Below are 17,364 nucleotides of genomic sequence, written 5' to 3' on the forward strand. Positions count from 1 at the left end.
TATGTTCTGCAATGTTGTGAAATTTAACGCCCGATGTTCTGTCATCGCTTAACATCGGTATCAATAAAAACATCGGAAAACATCGCCAAAAAAACATCGATTGTCGATGCATCGATGTTTTTTCACATCACTAGACTTGCCTTGTCGCTTAATCGAGAGTGCAGTTACATTTCAGAGTCCAACGTGAGGGGACGTGTACGGTGTTATCCAAAATTTGTTAAAAAGCGTTAGTGTTAATGGGCATTTGAATAAACAAAACAACAATTAGTATACGCGAACTGCTCCAAATTCCAATAGTGAAAATTACAAACTAACACAGCCAAGCATTAATAATTCCACCCTCTGTTTGTCAAATATTTATACACACCACCAACGCCCCCTGCCCCTGGCCGTTCGTGAGTGTGGCGCCAACGTACATATGTAAAAGCATTCGACGTTGCGTCCGATAAGAACAGCAACAACTACAGCTACAGCCACAACAACAACAATTATTGTAAGTATATTTCTATGCTGTTGCTTTTGTAATGTTGTCCTTAGTGCGTACATTTCCTATTTCTATTGATTTTTGAACGCTCTCGGTTAACCCTCAACTTTGGCCCTTTGTTTTTGTCGTGTTTTGTTTTGTGTCTTGCTCCACTTTGCGTCGTCTGTGACTGCCTGTGTGTGTGTGTGTGTGTGTGTGTGTGTGTTTGTTTTCGTTGCTTTTGTCATTCAACTTGGCCGATGTCTTCATTGTTATTACTGTAGTTATTTTTTTGTTTTTTTGTTTCTCATGTGCTTTTATTCTCTGCTTCTCTGATTCACCTGCTGTTTGCTCCACGGGCAGCTGCAAAATCTCAGCTGCTACTGCGACGACAACAACAACAACAGCAGCAGCAATAGCATCAAAGGCAGAGCTTTCATTGTTGTTGCAATAACCGGTTTGCGATTTCATTATGAAAAGCGTGTTAACTTTTATCATTGTCCAATTGCACATGTTGTTAAATTGCGTCTAACCAATTGGAGCTCCAGTGCCAAATTGTTTTTAATTGCACCTAATTTTCTCCTATAGGTGCAAATTGGTCAGTTTTTCTCGCTATCGTGTCACCTTTTTCTTATGTTTTCACGCTTGTCAGGAAATATTTTGAGCCATTTTTGAAGAAAAAAACTAAACGTTTTTGGTTCAGGCTGAAGCTTTCCTCGTTTTTACCCTTTGTTCCTAAGGTGGAGTTCTGTCCAAAATAAATGGGTTTTTTCTGCACCAAAACGAAACTTTTGGCAAACGCGAAATGCAGCAGGCAATTCGTTTTTGCAACCACCGGAACCGTAAGAATCCACATCATATGCAGGCGGCAGGCGGCAGCCAGCACACGAGTAAGGACATGGTGCCTGCACACTCCACGGATTTGTACATGCTCGACATGCGAGGAATCGAATTTTAGGTGGGAGGCTTACCTTGGGCAGACTCTACTCCTAGTATGCCAGAATTGTCCTCGATTCCTGGGCGCCCGGTTGTGTAAACTGCGGCAACTGTCAAGCGGAAAATAACAGGAAATGAATTGTAAATTAAGCGTCCTCAGTGCTGCCCACAACATGGTGAGTCGTTTTGTGGCCCAAAATCCTGTTATACAGTTAGGGGTCACCCCCGGTAATGCCATGGATATAACGTCTACTAAATATTGTACAGTTGAGTCTGCTTAGGAATTGTATCATCAACATGTTCATTTGGATAATGGAAAAAGATTATTGTTAAATTTCTAATTTATAAAGGCCAAACTTTTAGGCGTATTTTGAGCAATTTAACTAAAATCTAGGATTTTAAAATAATTATTTTGGAAATGGCTTTTATTAAATATTGCATTAAAATTTTTCATATACATATTTAAAAAATCAATAATGTCAATTTAGTTTATACATAAAAGTGATTTTATATTTTTAGACTAATGAATCTCTGGCTTAATTTTTTTTTTTTTTTTATTTATTTATTTTTATTTTTGTTTTATTTTATTATTATTATAATTTTTTTTTTTTTTACTAATTCACATATACTCAAAGTAGTTTAATCAGCAGTTGAATTAATCAACTTTTTTTTCGAGTTACCTCAATTAAACAAAATTGGTTTCCCCATTTGCCTCATGTTTGCATTAACTTTTAACTACTTTTTGCCAGTTAACCATATGTTTTTCTTTGCCTCTTCATCTTTACTTCCATCTGGTGACTTGCTCAACTCTTTGAAGTTCTGAAAGCTAAATTTATCGTCTGCTTTTAGCTTTTATCATCGAGGCTAACCATGTTTGGCTTTAACTTCACGTGAAAGTATTCGACAGTAACTGAAAAACTTGCAACGCATTTAAGATGCGCAATTCCAGTGGCGCCACGAATCTTGCTGGAATTCAATCACTTTCGCCCGCTCTCGGCCAAGAATGCTGCTGACTCTTTTTCTTTTTTAGCAAAACTCTGAACTAACTACCCTACTCTATACATATTTGCTTGCTGAAGTTGGGTTTATTTGGGTGGTTCAATGGCAACAGCTCGCCGTCATCTGCCACTGCCACTGCGACGACTCTGGCCCAGACGGGGGATGCCGCATAAAGCGATGCCCCGTCTGTCTGACTCCATCCACAGCTGGCGCACTCCCATGCCCAGCAGCTGTCGCTCCTTGTGCTCCTTTGTTGTCTCGATGGCCTTTTATGATACGTATAGTTTGGACTGCTTCTGGATGGTTTGCGTTGTTTGTTTGCTCTCAACTTGGGAGTTCATTCGAAATGCATTTTAACTGGCTTCATATACACGTATACTATACTGTTCCATTTCTCATAATTTAACGACCACAGTTGATATATTAAATTTCTTTATTTGCTTCATTTTATTACGACTGAATGGGAATCGAGAGAGCCATTTTTATATGTGAGAGAGAGTATATATTTATTTAGCTCTACGTATGTAGGTATATACACTGCGCGTCATCAGGTTAGCGCCCCCCTTTACACTCAACCTCAAAGCTAAATAAAATCTAAACCAGCAGAGCTCCATCTTTGAAATTTTTTTACATTATACTCCATTTATTTCTCTTTAAAATACAAAAAGAATGGCTACTGTAACAATAAGGATTATTTTTTAATAATTTTTTTTGTAAAATGTACAAAAAACATGTGACAAAAATTTGGTCATCAGATTAGCGCCCCCTGCGCTAAATTCAATTTATTTAAGATAATTACCAAAAATAACACCTGTATTTTAAGCTATTGTTATTTTTAAGTAATATTAGTAGTGCGTAGTGCCGTTTTTTGTTTGAAATTACTTAAAAAATTCGATTAGGAATGGAATTATAAAGTTGTTCAGTATTATTCAAGGATATGGTTGATTAAGCGTGTTCAGTACCTTCGATTAACTCTGTCTTTGTACTATAATGCTTTCCGGACTCATATACTTTCCTGACCAACCATCCCCAGACGTTTCCAATGATATTAAGGTCGAGTGAGTATGGTGGCCACTCCATGAGATCAATTTTTTGGCCCTGAATCCAGGACTTCAGGGATCGGGCGGTCTGAATTGGGGCATTATCATGCTGGAAAATCTAATGCCGGTTTTCAGACAGGTTATAGAAATGCGGAACAGCAGTTTTAAACACGATATTATGGTCCTATGCGTTCATGCGCGATGTCAAAAATTGAAGCTTGCAAGTGCTGTAGTAAGATATTGATACCTACACAAATGCCACACCACCCCCCCGCCGCAGCGGCTTGGAAACCGTTCCAAATAATGTTCTTCTATGAGTAGGTCATGGATATAATAATTATATCCATCAGTTCCTTCCAAATTCAATTTTTGTCATCAGAAAAGACAACATGCTGCCATTGGGTAGACCCCGTCATGTTCGCCCGGCCAAAATTAATGCGTATTTCTTTTCTCAGCATATCGACTGGTGTCTTTTTTTTTACATTCTGTTTCTTTAAGTAATTAACTTTCTTAATTGCTCTTTAGACCGTTGATAAGCTCGTCTTAACACCGATTTTATCCCTAATCTTGGTGGTCGATTCATGGGAATTCGAAGCTTCTCGAACTAATGCTCTTCTATTTCCTTCTGAAATCACTTGATTATTGCCGCTTATATAGTTTTTTCCATAGTTTTCCCTATTTGTAAGAAAATTGCCACTTAGTTTTCTGTTTTTTCCTGATTTTTCAGCAATTTTATGGTTGCATAGTCTAGATTCAAAGTATGCCTCAATCTTTGATTTTCAACCAAAGATAAAACTGTTTCTTTACCCATACTATAAATATATTGAATACTTTGAGCTTCACAAAAAATTTGGTGAGTGTAATTGCCAAAATAAGCAAGATAATTACAATTGCATTTGGGGGCGCTAATCTGATGACGCAAAATAAGTGCACACATTTTTTGCGAAAATAGAGAAGGATAGAAAATAAAACAAACCGGGTTTTCACTCGCGTTTTTTTTTGGTATGAGAGACATCTCATATGATGATAATGAAATAAAAAAAAAAACCAAGAAGTTGCGTGCAATAGGCAAAGAGAAAAACGTAAAAGAAAATAAGTGTAAGGGGGGGGCGCTAACCTGATGACGCGAAGTGTATAATTGGCTGGCTCCGTTTAAAAGCAATTCCTGCAGGTAGTGCTTTATAAACATATCAAACTGAAGTTATATGACTTCTTATATAGAATAATAGAGTTACAGATATATCTTACTATTATATTGACTCAATAGCTTATGGTATATATTCTATAATTTCACTTTTAATGCATTTCTTTAATTGGCTAATAATCATTTCAATTAAAATCGCATAAGACTTGTGTATATATGTATGTATATAAACAGAAAACCAGATTTTGGCTGCCCTCAGCTCAAAGAATTTTTACTTATAGCATGTTCCTTTATTGCTTAGTAGCATTTGTAGGTGCTCACACAATATAGCGTACCCCTATATATTATTTTAATTACAGCACGTCAAATTTTTAGCTAGCTTGAAACGTCGAATCACAATTCATTTCGTGCAGCTGCTTTGCCAACCAATTTAAGAAAGCTCTAAAGAGTAACGAAATTAATACGCAGAGTAAATACTCTTTCTGACAAAAAAAGTGGTAAAATTAATAAGGCATTTTATTCATACATATACAGAAAAAAATTATACAAAAACAATCAAATTATATAAAGTCAATGACCTCCATTGCAGCTATATAAACACTACTATATATTGAGAGAAAATTAAACAAAGTATCGCAAAATCTATTGCACGCTACAAATATCATTGCTTAATCGCAATAGCCCTCAGCTTAGTGTATAAAAAGAGATATATTATTTATGTATATCGATTAGGTAAGAGCAACAGACGATTCGAAGCGCGCCTCGACCAAAATAAAATTTGTTTTGCCGATTTTAAGTTGAATGAACAGCGGCCGCAAAATGAAAACCGCTGCACAGATCTCAGTAAAACAGTTCATTGAATTTGTTCAGGGGGAGAGAAGTTAATAGAGGTTTCTCCAGCTTACCGACTCGACGTCGATTTGCCGACTCGCCGATTCTTTGTCTAAGCACGCGCCATTTCTAATGATTAGTCAGCCAACTGACGCGATGACTAAGCCCGCCAATGGAGCTCAAATTAGAGCTAAACAGGGGCATGGGAAAGGTGAGGCGGTAAGAGGAGAAGGTCAGTTAACCCATTGCAGACCACAGCACCTGGCACTGAAATGTCCAAGCTGCCGACAGTGGGCAGCCATTTGACACCAACGCCAGACAAACAACGGCAACGACGACGAGTGACTGAGGAGGTTTCTCAATTGCATTTGCTTTGGCTTTGTTTGTCGCGGTTCTTTGGCCGGGCCTTGACTTCTTTCCATTTGATACGCTGCCATTAAGTTTTAATTTAATATTTTATCCGGCACCCACTCTCGCGACTTCTTGGCGCGCCAAGGCGGCCACTTATTGGACTTATTAGTATGCCTGTCAAGCCTCTGGCCGAACCCATGCCTAATTTATTCACCTCAAGATTGGTATTCCTATATACAACTAAGTCCTACACGGCTCACATTTCCTGCTGCTGCTGCTGCTGCTGCTGCTCGCCTGTCGAGTTTTCATTTAACCACAGGCGGGCAAACAAGATTAATAGGTGTTAAAATGTCTAGAGTTTTTTTTTTTTTAGTGCTTTGTCTAGAAATGCTTACCTTATATAAAAAAGTTATAGATCTAGAAATGTATATTTGAATATAACGAAACAATCCATTTACTATTACATTTAAATATAATTTAAAAAAAAAAATAAAATAAAACAAATATAAAGAAATTTATTTTAAAAAAATTAAAAATATTTAACAAATCTATTTATGTAAATTCCAAAATATAGTTAATTATTATAAATTTCAATTTATTTATTATATATTTTAAAATTCACTTCCAAACCAAATAAAATATAAAAATAAATTTGAAGATTTTTCGTGAAACAACCGCACATTATTATTGTTTTTTATACCCTGAACCCATTTTCAATGGGAAATCAGGGTATAATGGTTTTGTTGAAATGTATGTAACAGGCAGAAGGAGGCGTGGCAGACCCCACAAAGTATATATATTCTTGATCAGGGCGACGAGCTGAGTTGATTTGGCCCTGTCCGTCTGTCTGTCCGTCTGTCCGTCTGTCCGTCCGTCCGTCTGTCCGTCTGTCCGTATGTATGAACGCGTCGATTTCAGAAGATATAAGAGCTAGAGACTTCAAAATTTTTTTAAAATGTTCGTAATTACAGCGCGCATATCAAGTTTATCATTAAAAATCGATAACTCATCCCGATCTTTTTTTATCGATAAAAAACCTTATCGAAAACCAGTTATAAAATTATATCTTCTACACCTTTATTGCTAGAGTCTCCAAATTTTTAATGTATGCCTATATGCAATTTATACAATTTCGGTTTTTGTTAAAATTTACCCCCCACCCCTAAATTCACCCCCTCACCCTCACTTTTGTAAAAAGCGTATTTCAAATACTAGAGACTTGTGCTTTAGAATGTGCACACATTTTTACCATATGATTACGCTCTGAAAGTTTTATTAAGATTGTACGTCTAGAAATTAAATTATTCAACAAATAAATTCTTATAATATTGCCCACACTGCAACGCAGCCCAAGCGCAGTCGCTGCTTACTGCGCAGTTAGCAGGCGCGTTCTAATACGTGCGTGTGTATGTTTCGAAAAGAAGTGCAGACTGATTAGAATATCAGCTTAGAGGGTTCAGGGTATCTCCTAGTCGAGCAGTCTCGACTAGAGCTTTCTTACTTGTTAAATATACTTTTTATAAATAAACAAATTCTAAAAATATGTAAAGAACCAGCACACACAAACTAGAATTTGAATATATTTTTGCTTTACCTGTTTGCATAATATTTACGAATTTATTTGAAGAAACAAACGTTGTTATGAGTCAGCCGACGTTTTGGAATAAGGAATTCTCAGAAGAGTTGATCTGTCAAAAAGAGACTCTTCAGGTTGAAATTCAAATCATTTGAAGGCAATGAGTTGGCTTTAACTGTATTTCCTTGAATATCATAAAAGCCATTAGGATTCTCTTGATATCATAAAGAAAATAAAACTCTCCACACCTTTGCGACTTTCGTGTCAGTTTATCGATTGACTTAAGATATTTTTGAACTAATGTTAACCCCATTACATCTGACACCACAAACGTTTCGGCTTCACCCAATGGCTCCTTGCCCCATATCTGAGTTTCTTTTCCTTTTCTCTAAAGTATTTACTAAACTTAACAAGTACGTTCAAGTTTTTCGGGGCCCGCTCAAGAAATGGGGCCAAGAGGCGCGACCCCAAAAGCACATAACAGAAACATGCAAGCGGAAATGAGCGATAAGAGAAAGCCCAGCACACATACAGACACACACAACCCTGAACAGTCTCCAAGGGTTGGTGCACCCCTAAACAACAGCAGTAACAACAACAACAACTATACATATGTGCGTCATTATTGCATGCGATAGAACAAAAGCATCGACGTCTTTGCGGCGTCACATTGCATGCGAAAGTGCACTTTTGACACAGAAAGCAGCATGGAGAGGGCCCCATGGAATGCCCCGCTACGGAGCCCCACCGAACCGAGCGCCCACTCCTCCCCCAAAGAAGAACCCTGAACAAAGATAGGCTGTGCATTATGCAACGAGGAAATATTTAGAAGAGCGCAGATGACATTTGCTTTATGGATTTATGTCGCACTTTCAGTTTTCATGCATTGCAATTCCAATGATGTGGCAAGTGTTGAAATAATGGATGCATGTGGCATATAATATTGGGGGTGTGGGTGCCTATGTGGAGGCTTTTCCATTAATGCAAATTGTTTTCTGTGTGTGTGCAGTTGTAACAGGAAATGCACGCACCACGCTACAGACACTCAAAAGCCAATTAGCTGGCAATTTAAGCAACGCCCGAGACTGGCACCAAAAACGCTGAAGGAATGGGGAGCAGGAGGTGGAGTTGCTCCCCTGCAGACATGCGAGCGAGGTGAAAGAACTCCATTGTATGTTTTTGCCTCTGCCTCTCCCACTCTCTCTCTCTCTCCCTTTGCCTTCCTCTCTTTCTGTCCCTTTTTCGCTCACTGTGTGTGATTTTCATCCCATGCAATTTTAATTAGTCCCATTTTAATGGAACCTCAAGCGCTTTTCGGCTCCAGCCGGACTCCACAAATAGAACCAACAAAGCCAATTCGAGTGGCTGACCGCAGGGCGGATTAAGCCTTGTTGCTAAATTATGGAGGCATGTCAACTGATTAAATATTTACCTATGGCTCGGATCCTAAGCTACTCAGACGTGATAATCTGCAGTGTTTTAATGCCGTGGACTTTGACTGGGTGTAGTAAAAAAGCGACGCAATAAAGACTTCCACGTATAAACAGACTCTTTATAGACATATGGCCAATATGTGGTTATTCACATCTGTAGACATGTTATAACAAAGTAGAGCTCTGCAGATGTGTCGAGCGCTGCACTTGCTGCAGCAGTTAAAATTTCATATTTTCTAACAATATTTCTATAGTTCTATGTTTAGAAAACTTTGATCTCATGGTATATAATGAGAAGACTTTAGTTTATAAAACTAAAATAATCATAAGTATATAAAAAAATATATATATAGTTCTCCAAGTATTATCTGTGTATACTATATTGTAATATAATGTTGCATGGGCGCCACTAAGTATAAATGTTCTAGCTTATTCAGTGCATTCGAGTCGTCAAAGTAGAGTGTGGCAAAGATATGCATTAAGTATTCATATCACATATGCATATGCTTATATACATACATATTTCAGAAAACCAGAAATGGTAATAAGCGTACATATATGAATATATACCTATATTCATATATATAAGACTGATTTCAATTGAAGCTTGAGCATTGCAATTGTTCTTCATGAGTTTCCAATTATATTGTATAAACCAGAAAAATATATATACGTACATCATGTTGTCCATTAAGTTGAGATGAGACCTAAAGTTTCTATATTAAAATTTCATTTTCCTAGCCATCTATTTATAAAATTACATCACATGCTCTAAAAATATTTATCCCCTGCTCCGTGACAAAGCTTAATTTGACAGGAATTTCGTGATGAAATCTTAAAATACACAGAGATAATAGAATATATTTTGAAATAATATAATACACATAAATCATGTGTAAGAGTATATTTAGGGTCTATAAGATACACAAAATAGCAAGATTTAAATGCTAAGCCAAGGCAATATGTAGCTCATATACGTATGAACATGGTAAATATTGGAATTCTCGCAGCATTGTTGGCCTTCAGCTTTCGTTCGGCAGTTGACATAGCTCAACATATGCTAAAAGCTGACAAGCAATCAAATAAAGAAGAAAATTTCACTTTCTTGTGAATGTGTTTTACGGCTTTTGTGTACAAGCAGACGGTTTGGCCAGCAATTCGCTTTGAGCCGCAGTTGACTTATGGCAAGACCCTCAAATGAATGCAACTTCCACCTTGAGACAGCATAATCTTTCAGCCAGCTGTCGTCGCGTTTGTCAGCTTGGTGAAATGCTGCCGCTATTAACTGTCGTTCATGTCTACGTGGTACACCTGCCAGCCAACCCCCAGCCAGCCTACCACCCGCCCACCTCTGCCTCTGGCGTGGTGGCATCTCTGTGCGCTTGTTTGTTTACTCTTCTGCGCTGCGCTGCACTAAATCAACAGCTTTTGAATATGCAACAGCAATGGCAGCGCACACATAAAAGAATCTGCTGGCTGCCACAAGGCTGTCGTGCCTATAGAAAAATGATATATGAGCAGCTGCCCCTGGTGGTGGGAAGTGCTGCAACTAGTTGCAGCTTACTTGGCGAACCTTGTGAATCTATCTAAACGCAGCTCTATTTACCCTCGTCTAATTAGTTTCGAAATGTAAACAATCATCAATTATTTATCTACTTAAGCGGAAATGTGTTAAATTTAACAGAAATGCAAAAAATAACAGACAAACCAAATAAATCTTTCAAGCGTGTTTGCGTATCGAAATCCCAAAACAAATCAAAGACCCAACATATGGAAGATCGCAGCCCACCCTGATCGGATCGAAATGATCTTCCATTTGTGCCATATGCTGCTATAAATACAAATAATCATAGGAATATTTATAGCTCGCGGTTATATCTGAAGCAATGTGTAAACTAATTCCGTCACTTTCAATAAATTGCATTTGCCAGAACTTTAATTTTAGTCTATACCACATTAAATAATAATATTTACGTACATTTATTTCAACACTTTTCCATTCGCTTTCGTTCCATTTGGCCCCCCTCATTCGATTCGTGCACAATTTTCACGCCTGATTAGCTGAGAGTGTTGAAAATGTTGATGGCTCGAATATGCCCCGAACTGTGCCGAAAGTGTCGATTGATAATGTGGCACACGCCTCGAATATCTTTTATATTACGTTCTGTTCAATGTTGTTGTGGTAGAGGGGAGAGAGAGAGAGGGAGCGAGTTCTGATTGGGGCGTGTCAGCAAACGCTCGTCGATCACTTTTATATGCTATTCTGAAGAGGAGTCTATAATTCAGTCTTTGCATGTATAACATATATACGTATATATATATATTAAATTCAATATATCCATGTTGATTATGATTATGTCTGGGGTCTATGTCTGTCTATCTAGCTCTTACTAATATGTATAAATGAAAGAGTTTAAGCCGAGTTTATGCATGGAAAGTTTTTTGTTTTTCCTTATGCTTACTGGATTAATGTAACTATTTATGAACTCTACTTCAATGAAACTTTTCCAAAGATAGCAGACAACAAGACTCAAGAGCTCAACGTTCTTTTACATTTACATTTTAATTAAAAATTATCATTATAACTACATGATACAAAGCGTTGCATTCAATTGAGTTTAGTAAATAGGTTGATCAAACTTTACGATAGGGACTAGCCTGAAAAAAGTAGAACAGTAATACCGACTGTCAGGCTTTATGATAAGCCAAAACAAACAAACAAAATTGAATTATTGCTTGAATTTCGATAAATCAAATATAATTTTATATAATTTTCATGAGGAAAATCATGTTTAGTGTTCTTCTTATTCCTTCTAGAAATTTATATATATGTTTCTTATGTACTGGACTCTTCTGAAAATCTCAGTCTAAATCAAATTTAATTTAAATGCAGATTGATTCAATTGTATTATCTTTCCAAGTTCAATATTTGCTCCACCATTGATCTTCAGCTCACGATCAGAGACTTGAGCAAATAAACAAACGCGAGCCAAGGTTTCGCAGCCACCTTGCACGACTGAAGGCAATTGACTTGAACTTAAGCGACAGATCACGCATCAATCATAGCGAAATAGCAACGGGAAGTGTAATTTAATTAAATTCTCAGGGCTGAGGAACCGCAAAATGCAATCAGAATCCTAAGGCGGCGCAGTGGTTAAGTTGAGTTGCGTAGTTTGCATGCCACGCCCACATACCAAGTGTATTTTTCGATCAAAATCAAATTAACCTAGATTCAGTTAGCATTTTGCCCAGACATATGCTGGGTGAGTGTGTGTCCCCCTTTTTTTTTTGTGTCTTTCAAGCGGTTCATTGAAGCGCATCCAAGCGCATTGGCAAACGGAATCAATCTGGATGATTGAAATGTTGCACTTCAGTGCCACAAACAATTCAATTTGCCAGCAACAAGAGTCTGCGATTACATGTGCAGTCAAAGAGATTACAACCACAAACGCTGACCGCACCCACCGCTCAACACACACTGAATAGCCGCACACAGCAGCATCCGCCCAAATGTCAGAGCAATCTGAAATTCATATATTCACTCTGCTCTGTTTTGCTTTGCTCTGCTCCATTTCGATTAGAACGACACCAGGTATGAATGGCTTGTACTTTCAGCTCCCACGTTTCCTATGTCAAGCACAGTCATCATCATCATTATCATGTTCTCCTTCTTCTTCCTCTTCACTTGACACACAAAAGCCGCTTGAGCTCTTGTACTCAATGTGAGCTCTTTAAATATATTTATTCTGACGACGATCATTGTGAGTTCTCTGCGTTCATTCACTTGCCTGCCTTATAGCCGATATCTGACCCATTGTCCGGCGCTGTGACACGTGCCTAACGGCCAACGAGTGTGTCGTAACCGCAATGGCTCGCCTGTAAGTGCAACACTTCAGTGGGTCTCGGTACAGATGCGATTGCTTAATCAAATGGAAACAGATCGGTAAAAGGTAGATTCATGTCACACACCTGGTTCGTTTCAAGGTATGCTGAATGAATGCGCATATATTTTGTGTAGAAGCCACTTTTGTAACTCTATTTGTTTGCCTATTTCATTTATTTGTTTACCCACAACTTTTGAGAATCTCTGAGAGAGGCGCACCCTCGTTGTTTATGCTGGAAACTGGCCAATAAATGAATAATTCATTTGTCATTTTAAGTGATCACTGAAGTGTCATAAATTAAAGCGGCACATCGTTAAAACAGAGCAACTACAATAACAACAACAACAACAACAATAACAAACAATTGTGTCCATCATCAAAAGCTTTCAGCAATTATTGTCGTTGCTGCGTTTTCATTTTGTTTACTATCATTTAGTTGTTCGGTTACATAATGCGGCTTGTGCGCATCGTTTAAGGAAAATTAACTAGAGAGTCTCTTGCTATTATTACCTACTCAAGATTAGCGGTAATTCTAGTACCAGATCTAAACAATTATTTAAGCATGTTTATGTATTGTAGTGGAAGGAATGAATGCCATCATTCCTAATATAAGAGCTGCATATGAAGAAGACAAGGTATTTCGTAGTCAGGCCATTTCCAGTAGGCTAAATACAGTTATGCTTAACTGGTCAGCAGCTTGCGCAATGCAACTGTATCTCAACTGAGCGTTTAGTTAACCACTATAAACAGCGCAAGTCGCAGAGAATTCTTAATCTTCAAAGCAACATTTTGAAAATAAGGTCAGCTAGCTTTAAATTACAATTCATATTATTATTTCTCTTACATCTGCCACTGGCACGACCCTTAATAGGCAATGTAACGATAGCCCCGTGCTATAATAACGTATTTCAAACTATCATTTAACGAGATTTATTACTTATGAATATCAAAGATTTGATATGCTCTCCGACTAAGTATATATATATATATATATATATATATATATCAGATAGCTTTAATACTAAGGCTAAGTAAAACTTAATTACAGATTGATAATTCCTTCAGTAGTTATATAGATCACAAATTGAACTTTTTTCATAATCTTAACTAAATCATGATAGCTTTGGCACCATTTCTAGCCAGCTTCGTTAGATTTTTATTGAGACTGAAATCAATTAGGAAGAGAGAAGGTTAAAGATTCATTTGCTTGTCAGGTACCAAACGTAAGATAAACTAAAACTTAGCAAGATTAAAGCGGAATAAGGAACGAATATGCCATTTATTCTCTCTGCCATTTGGCAAGCGAAACGGAGTGACGCGGCGGTTCATTAATCAACTGCGTCATTTGAAACGGGAAGCCACAGTGTCTCTTCTCTTCTCCCCCCGCAGCAGCTATCATCTGCCTGCATCTGAAATGAGCGCAAGTTGAAAGCCCATTCAGGTTGTGTTTGCCTGCTCACGAGAGTTGGAGGGGCGGGGCCCCTGCATTATGCTCAGCAGCTGGGCAATCCTGACTTCGTAGTGTTTGTGTAGAGGCCCTGCGGCCACTAAGTGCACATCCTGCCATTAGCTGGGGCCGTAGCTGGCGACTGCACCTCATTTAATTGCATAATTTATTGATAATTAAATAAGAAACTCTTTCTGTCTCATCTGGCTCGCTGCAGGCAGCAACTCCCACAACAATTGCCGCCGATGAGGTGAATGCACTTGCACTCCAACTGGAGGCGGTAAGTCCCCCGCACCAGCGCTGCATCAATTAAGACACAGCCCCAATTAGAGAAAGTTCAGAAGCAAACCAAGCGGCAGCAGCAACAGCAGCAGCAGCATCTCGTCAAGATGCCATCGCTCCGGCAAAAGGTCACCACGTACTTTCGACAATTGAGTTTTATAGCGGAGCCGCGCGACGGCCGCAGGCGCGTCAATGGCAACGCCGAGGAGGACGACGGCAGCTTCATTACCAAATATCTCGAGGGGTATGTGCGCCCTCTGACCTTTTCCATAGTTACATAGTTACAGCCTCATTATCTTGCAGTCGTATGGAGCGTGAGTTTATGGCCGGCGGACCGGAGATCTACAATGGCCAGAGTCCCACAGACATGCCCGTGCTGAAGCTGGGCAGCTACGACACTGGCCCGGACACGATCATTGCCGCCTGCACAGGCCCGGACGAGGGCCTGACAGGGATCAAGCGCTCGAAATTGCATTTAAGTGCCAGCTATGCGGATGATATTGATTTCATCGATACGCAGCAGGAGAACGAGGATGCGTATGGCGTGCGCAAGAGTACGCCGCCGGCTCCAGTGATCAGCGCATCGACAAGGCTGAGCAACAAGTTTGCGCGGCGCCAGAGCAGTACGGATCAGAGCGCGACGGGCACGGGTACTGCAGGTGGAGCCACTGTCGCCTCAGGCATGCGATCCAGGAAGAACTCAAAGAGCAGCATTAGCGCCTCATCAGCTGCGGCGAGAGAGAGCGCCGGTGGTAAAGCCACCACCATAGTGGTCAGCATGGTCAGCAACAGCAGTCCTGCCCAGGATCAGAACAACAAGAATCTCTTGAATGCGAAGACTGAGGCCTCCACGGCAGCTGGCAACTCGGAGCGCGAACGACTGCTGCGTGAAGCCGTCAGCAATCAGAGCAGCACACCAGCGGCCACACCCACCGCCCTCTCCACGCCGGTAGCTGGCGTGCAAAACTGGCAAATGGATTGCGATTTCGCCTACGGTATCTCAGTTTCCCTCTACGAAAACAACATGCTGACCAAGGAGCCAATGGGCAATCCGATTGCCGATTGCTATGGCTGCGTTGTGCGTGGCGATGCCGCTGCCATGGCCATGGCTGATGGCGTCAATTGGGGTGAGTCTAACGAATGTTAAGTACATGTTTAGGTCACTTAGGTCGCATTTTCCTTTCGAGCTCGAATAACATCCTCTTCCTCTTTCCAAAGGTGATGGCGCTCGTCTGGCTGCTCGCTCGGCTGTGCACGGCTGCCTGGACTATTTGGACCGTGCCGTGTTTGGGCAAGCCCACGAGTGCCGGGCCACCACCACACAGGAGCTGTTTGTGAGTCTGTTGCGCAGCCTGTGGGAGGGTCACGGCTGCATACTGGAAGTGGGCGGGGCACTTTCCACACTAACCATTGCTGTAGTTCTGCCGCTGGACGGCGCAAACGGCAAGTATGTGGTCTGTGCGTGCAATGTGGGCGATTCCTTGGGCTACGTGTACTCGAAGAAGCACGGTGTGCGGGAACTGACGCAAGCATCCCATGATATTAGCTCCATGCGAGATATGCGTGATGCGTTGGGAGCGCTGGGACCCGCCGATGGCAACAAACCCGAACTGAGCAATCTCACCTTCTCGATGAGCTGCATCGAGCGTGGAGACATTGTGTTTCTCACTTCTGACGGCATCAGCGATAACTTTGATCCGGTCGTCGGCAAGTTCGCCGAGGCTTGGACACCTGATGTAAAGCTCCAGCAACTGCAGCCAGGGAATCTGGCGCCGAAGCGACAGAACAAGAGTGCCTCAGCGATCTATGCTCGCTTGCATCCGTCGTCGGCCACGCCGCCTTGTCGAACACGCAAGCCAAAAGCCGGCAGCCCACCAAACGGAGTGCCCAGCCGGCCCAAGTATATGCGCTCCCAGACACTGATCGAAGCACGCCATGGAGTAGGCGCCGGTGCCGGGGCACCAGCTTCACCAACACCGCCAATTCAACGCATTCCCAAATCGGCGATGGGCCTGCCACTGGTCACTGGGCCGCAACGGCATGCCCTGACGCTGCACCGACTGGAGGACTTACTTAGTTACGGTATTAACGGAACTTTCTCACCCTGCGCCTCAGCACGGCGACTCTGCCACCTACTTATCGATTTTGTGCGGATGATCACCTCCGCACGCCGCAAAACCCTCGAGCAGCGGGAACTCTTTTATAAGCTGTCCACTGGCCCGGATGGAGTCAAGCGAGAGGTGCAGCTGAACCGCATGCAGCACAGAGCGGCCCGCAAACGAATCGTTGACAGCAGTGCATTTAGTGCGTTGCCTGGCAAACTGGATCATGCCACTGTGTTGGCCTATACCGTAGGTGGTGCAACAGCATCCGATGCTGATGCAGTTGAAGCTGGTCTTGGCGGTGGAGGCGGTGGCAACGGGAATGTGGCGCCGTTACTGCAGTCCAAGGAGTTCAAAGAGACGAATTTTTAAGCTACCCACACTCAAACGCGATTTCATCACATATAAAATATACATATTCCCATAAATACGTAGTTTTATACACTCACACACACATATATAAATATGTATTATTATTTACTTGGTATTCGTGAAGCTTTTATTTAAGTTGTTGATTTGATTTTTCGAGCTTGTCAGCCATAGTATATAGCCATTTTTGAAATGCACAAGCAAAACGACAAATTGCCTCAAATGTTTTAAACTACCAAAAAGAAAACAGTTTTATATAAATGGATCAATGTAAACCATATTTTTACACCTTCATACCTTAGCATATGCAACACCTACATGCAGCAGCTTATTGTGAATTTGTAAATTCTAATAATTGAACAAGTTTTTTATGCCACCAATGAAATGCACTTTAAGGCGCTGCATGTGATCATCGTAACGCACAGCTTAAATGCAATAAATAGGGGCTGTGCAAAACGGGCCTAAAGCAATCGAAATTGAATAAACGCATTAAAAAAACTTAAAGGA

The 17,364-nt window shown here is 40.5% G+C and overlaps 1 protein-coding gene across 1 annotated transcript; it reads left to right on the forward strand.

Moving 5' to 3' along the window:
- Window positions 1-155: 155 nt before the first annotated feature.
- Window positions 156-17,361, forward strand: LOC6574646 (PP2C-like domain-containing protein CG9801). The gene is made up of 4 exons (XM_002000644.4): window positions 156-493; window positions 14,322-14,630; window positions 14,690-15,513; window positions 15,605-17,361. Exons 2-4 carry the CDS (start codon window positions 14,494-14,496, stop codon window positions 16,858-16,860), a joined length of 2,217 nt encoding a protein of 738 aa, XP_002000680.1. The 5' UTR covers window positions 156-493; window positions 14,322-14,493; the 3' UTR covers window positions 16,861-17,361.
- Window positions 17,362-17,364: the final 3 nt, after the last annotated feature.

This window comes from Drosophila mojavensis, unplaced genomic scaffold (genome assembly GCF_018153725.1).
Source record: "Drosophila mojavensis isolate 15081-1352.22 unplaced genomic scaffold, ASM1815372v1 contig_231, whole genome shotgun sequence".
NCBI classification, from domain to species: domain Eukaryota; kingdom Metazoa; phylum Arthropoda; class Insecta; order Diptera; family Drosophilidae; genus Drosophila; species Drosophila mojavensis.

What these genes read in the sequence shown, in the direction of transcription:
- LOC6574646 (XM_002000644.4), top strand. Translation starts at nt 14,494, where the DNA reads ATGCCATCGCTCCGGCAAAAGGTCACCACGTACTTTCGACAATTGAGT. An exon ending in ATTACCAAATATCTCGAGGG is followed by an intron (nt 14,631 to 14,689) that starts GTATGTGCGCCC and finishes ATTATCTTGCAG; the next exon opens with TCGTATGGAGCGTGAGTTTA. An exon ending in GGCTGATGGCGTCAATTGGG is followed by an intron (nt 15,514 to 15,604) that starts GTGAGTCTAACG and finishes CTCTTTCCAAAG; the next exon opens with GTGATGGCGCTCGTCTGGCT.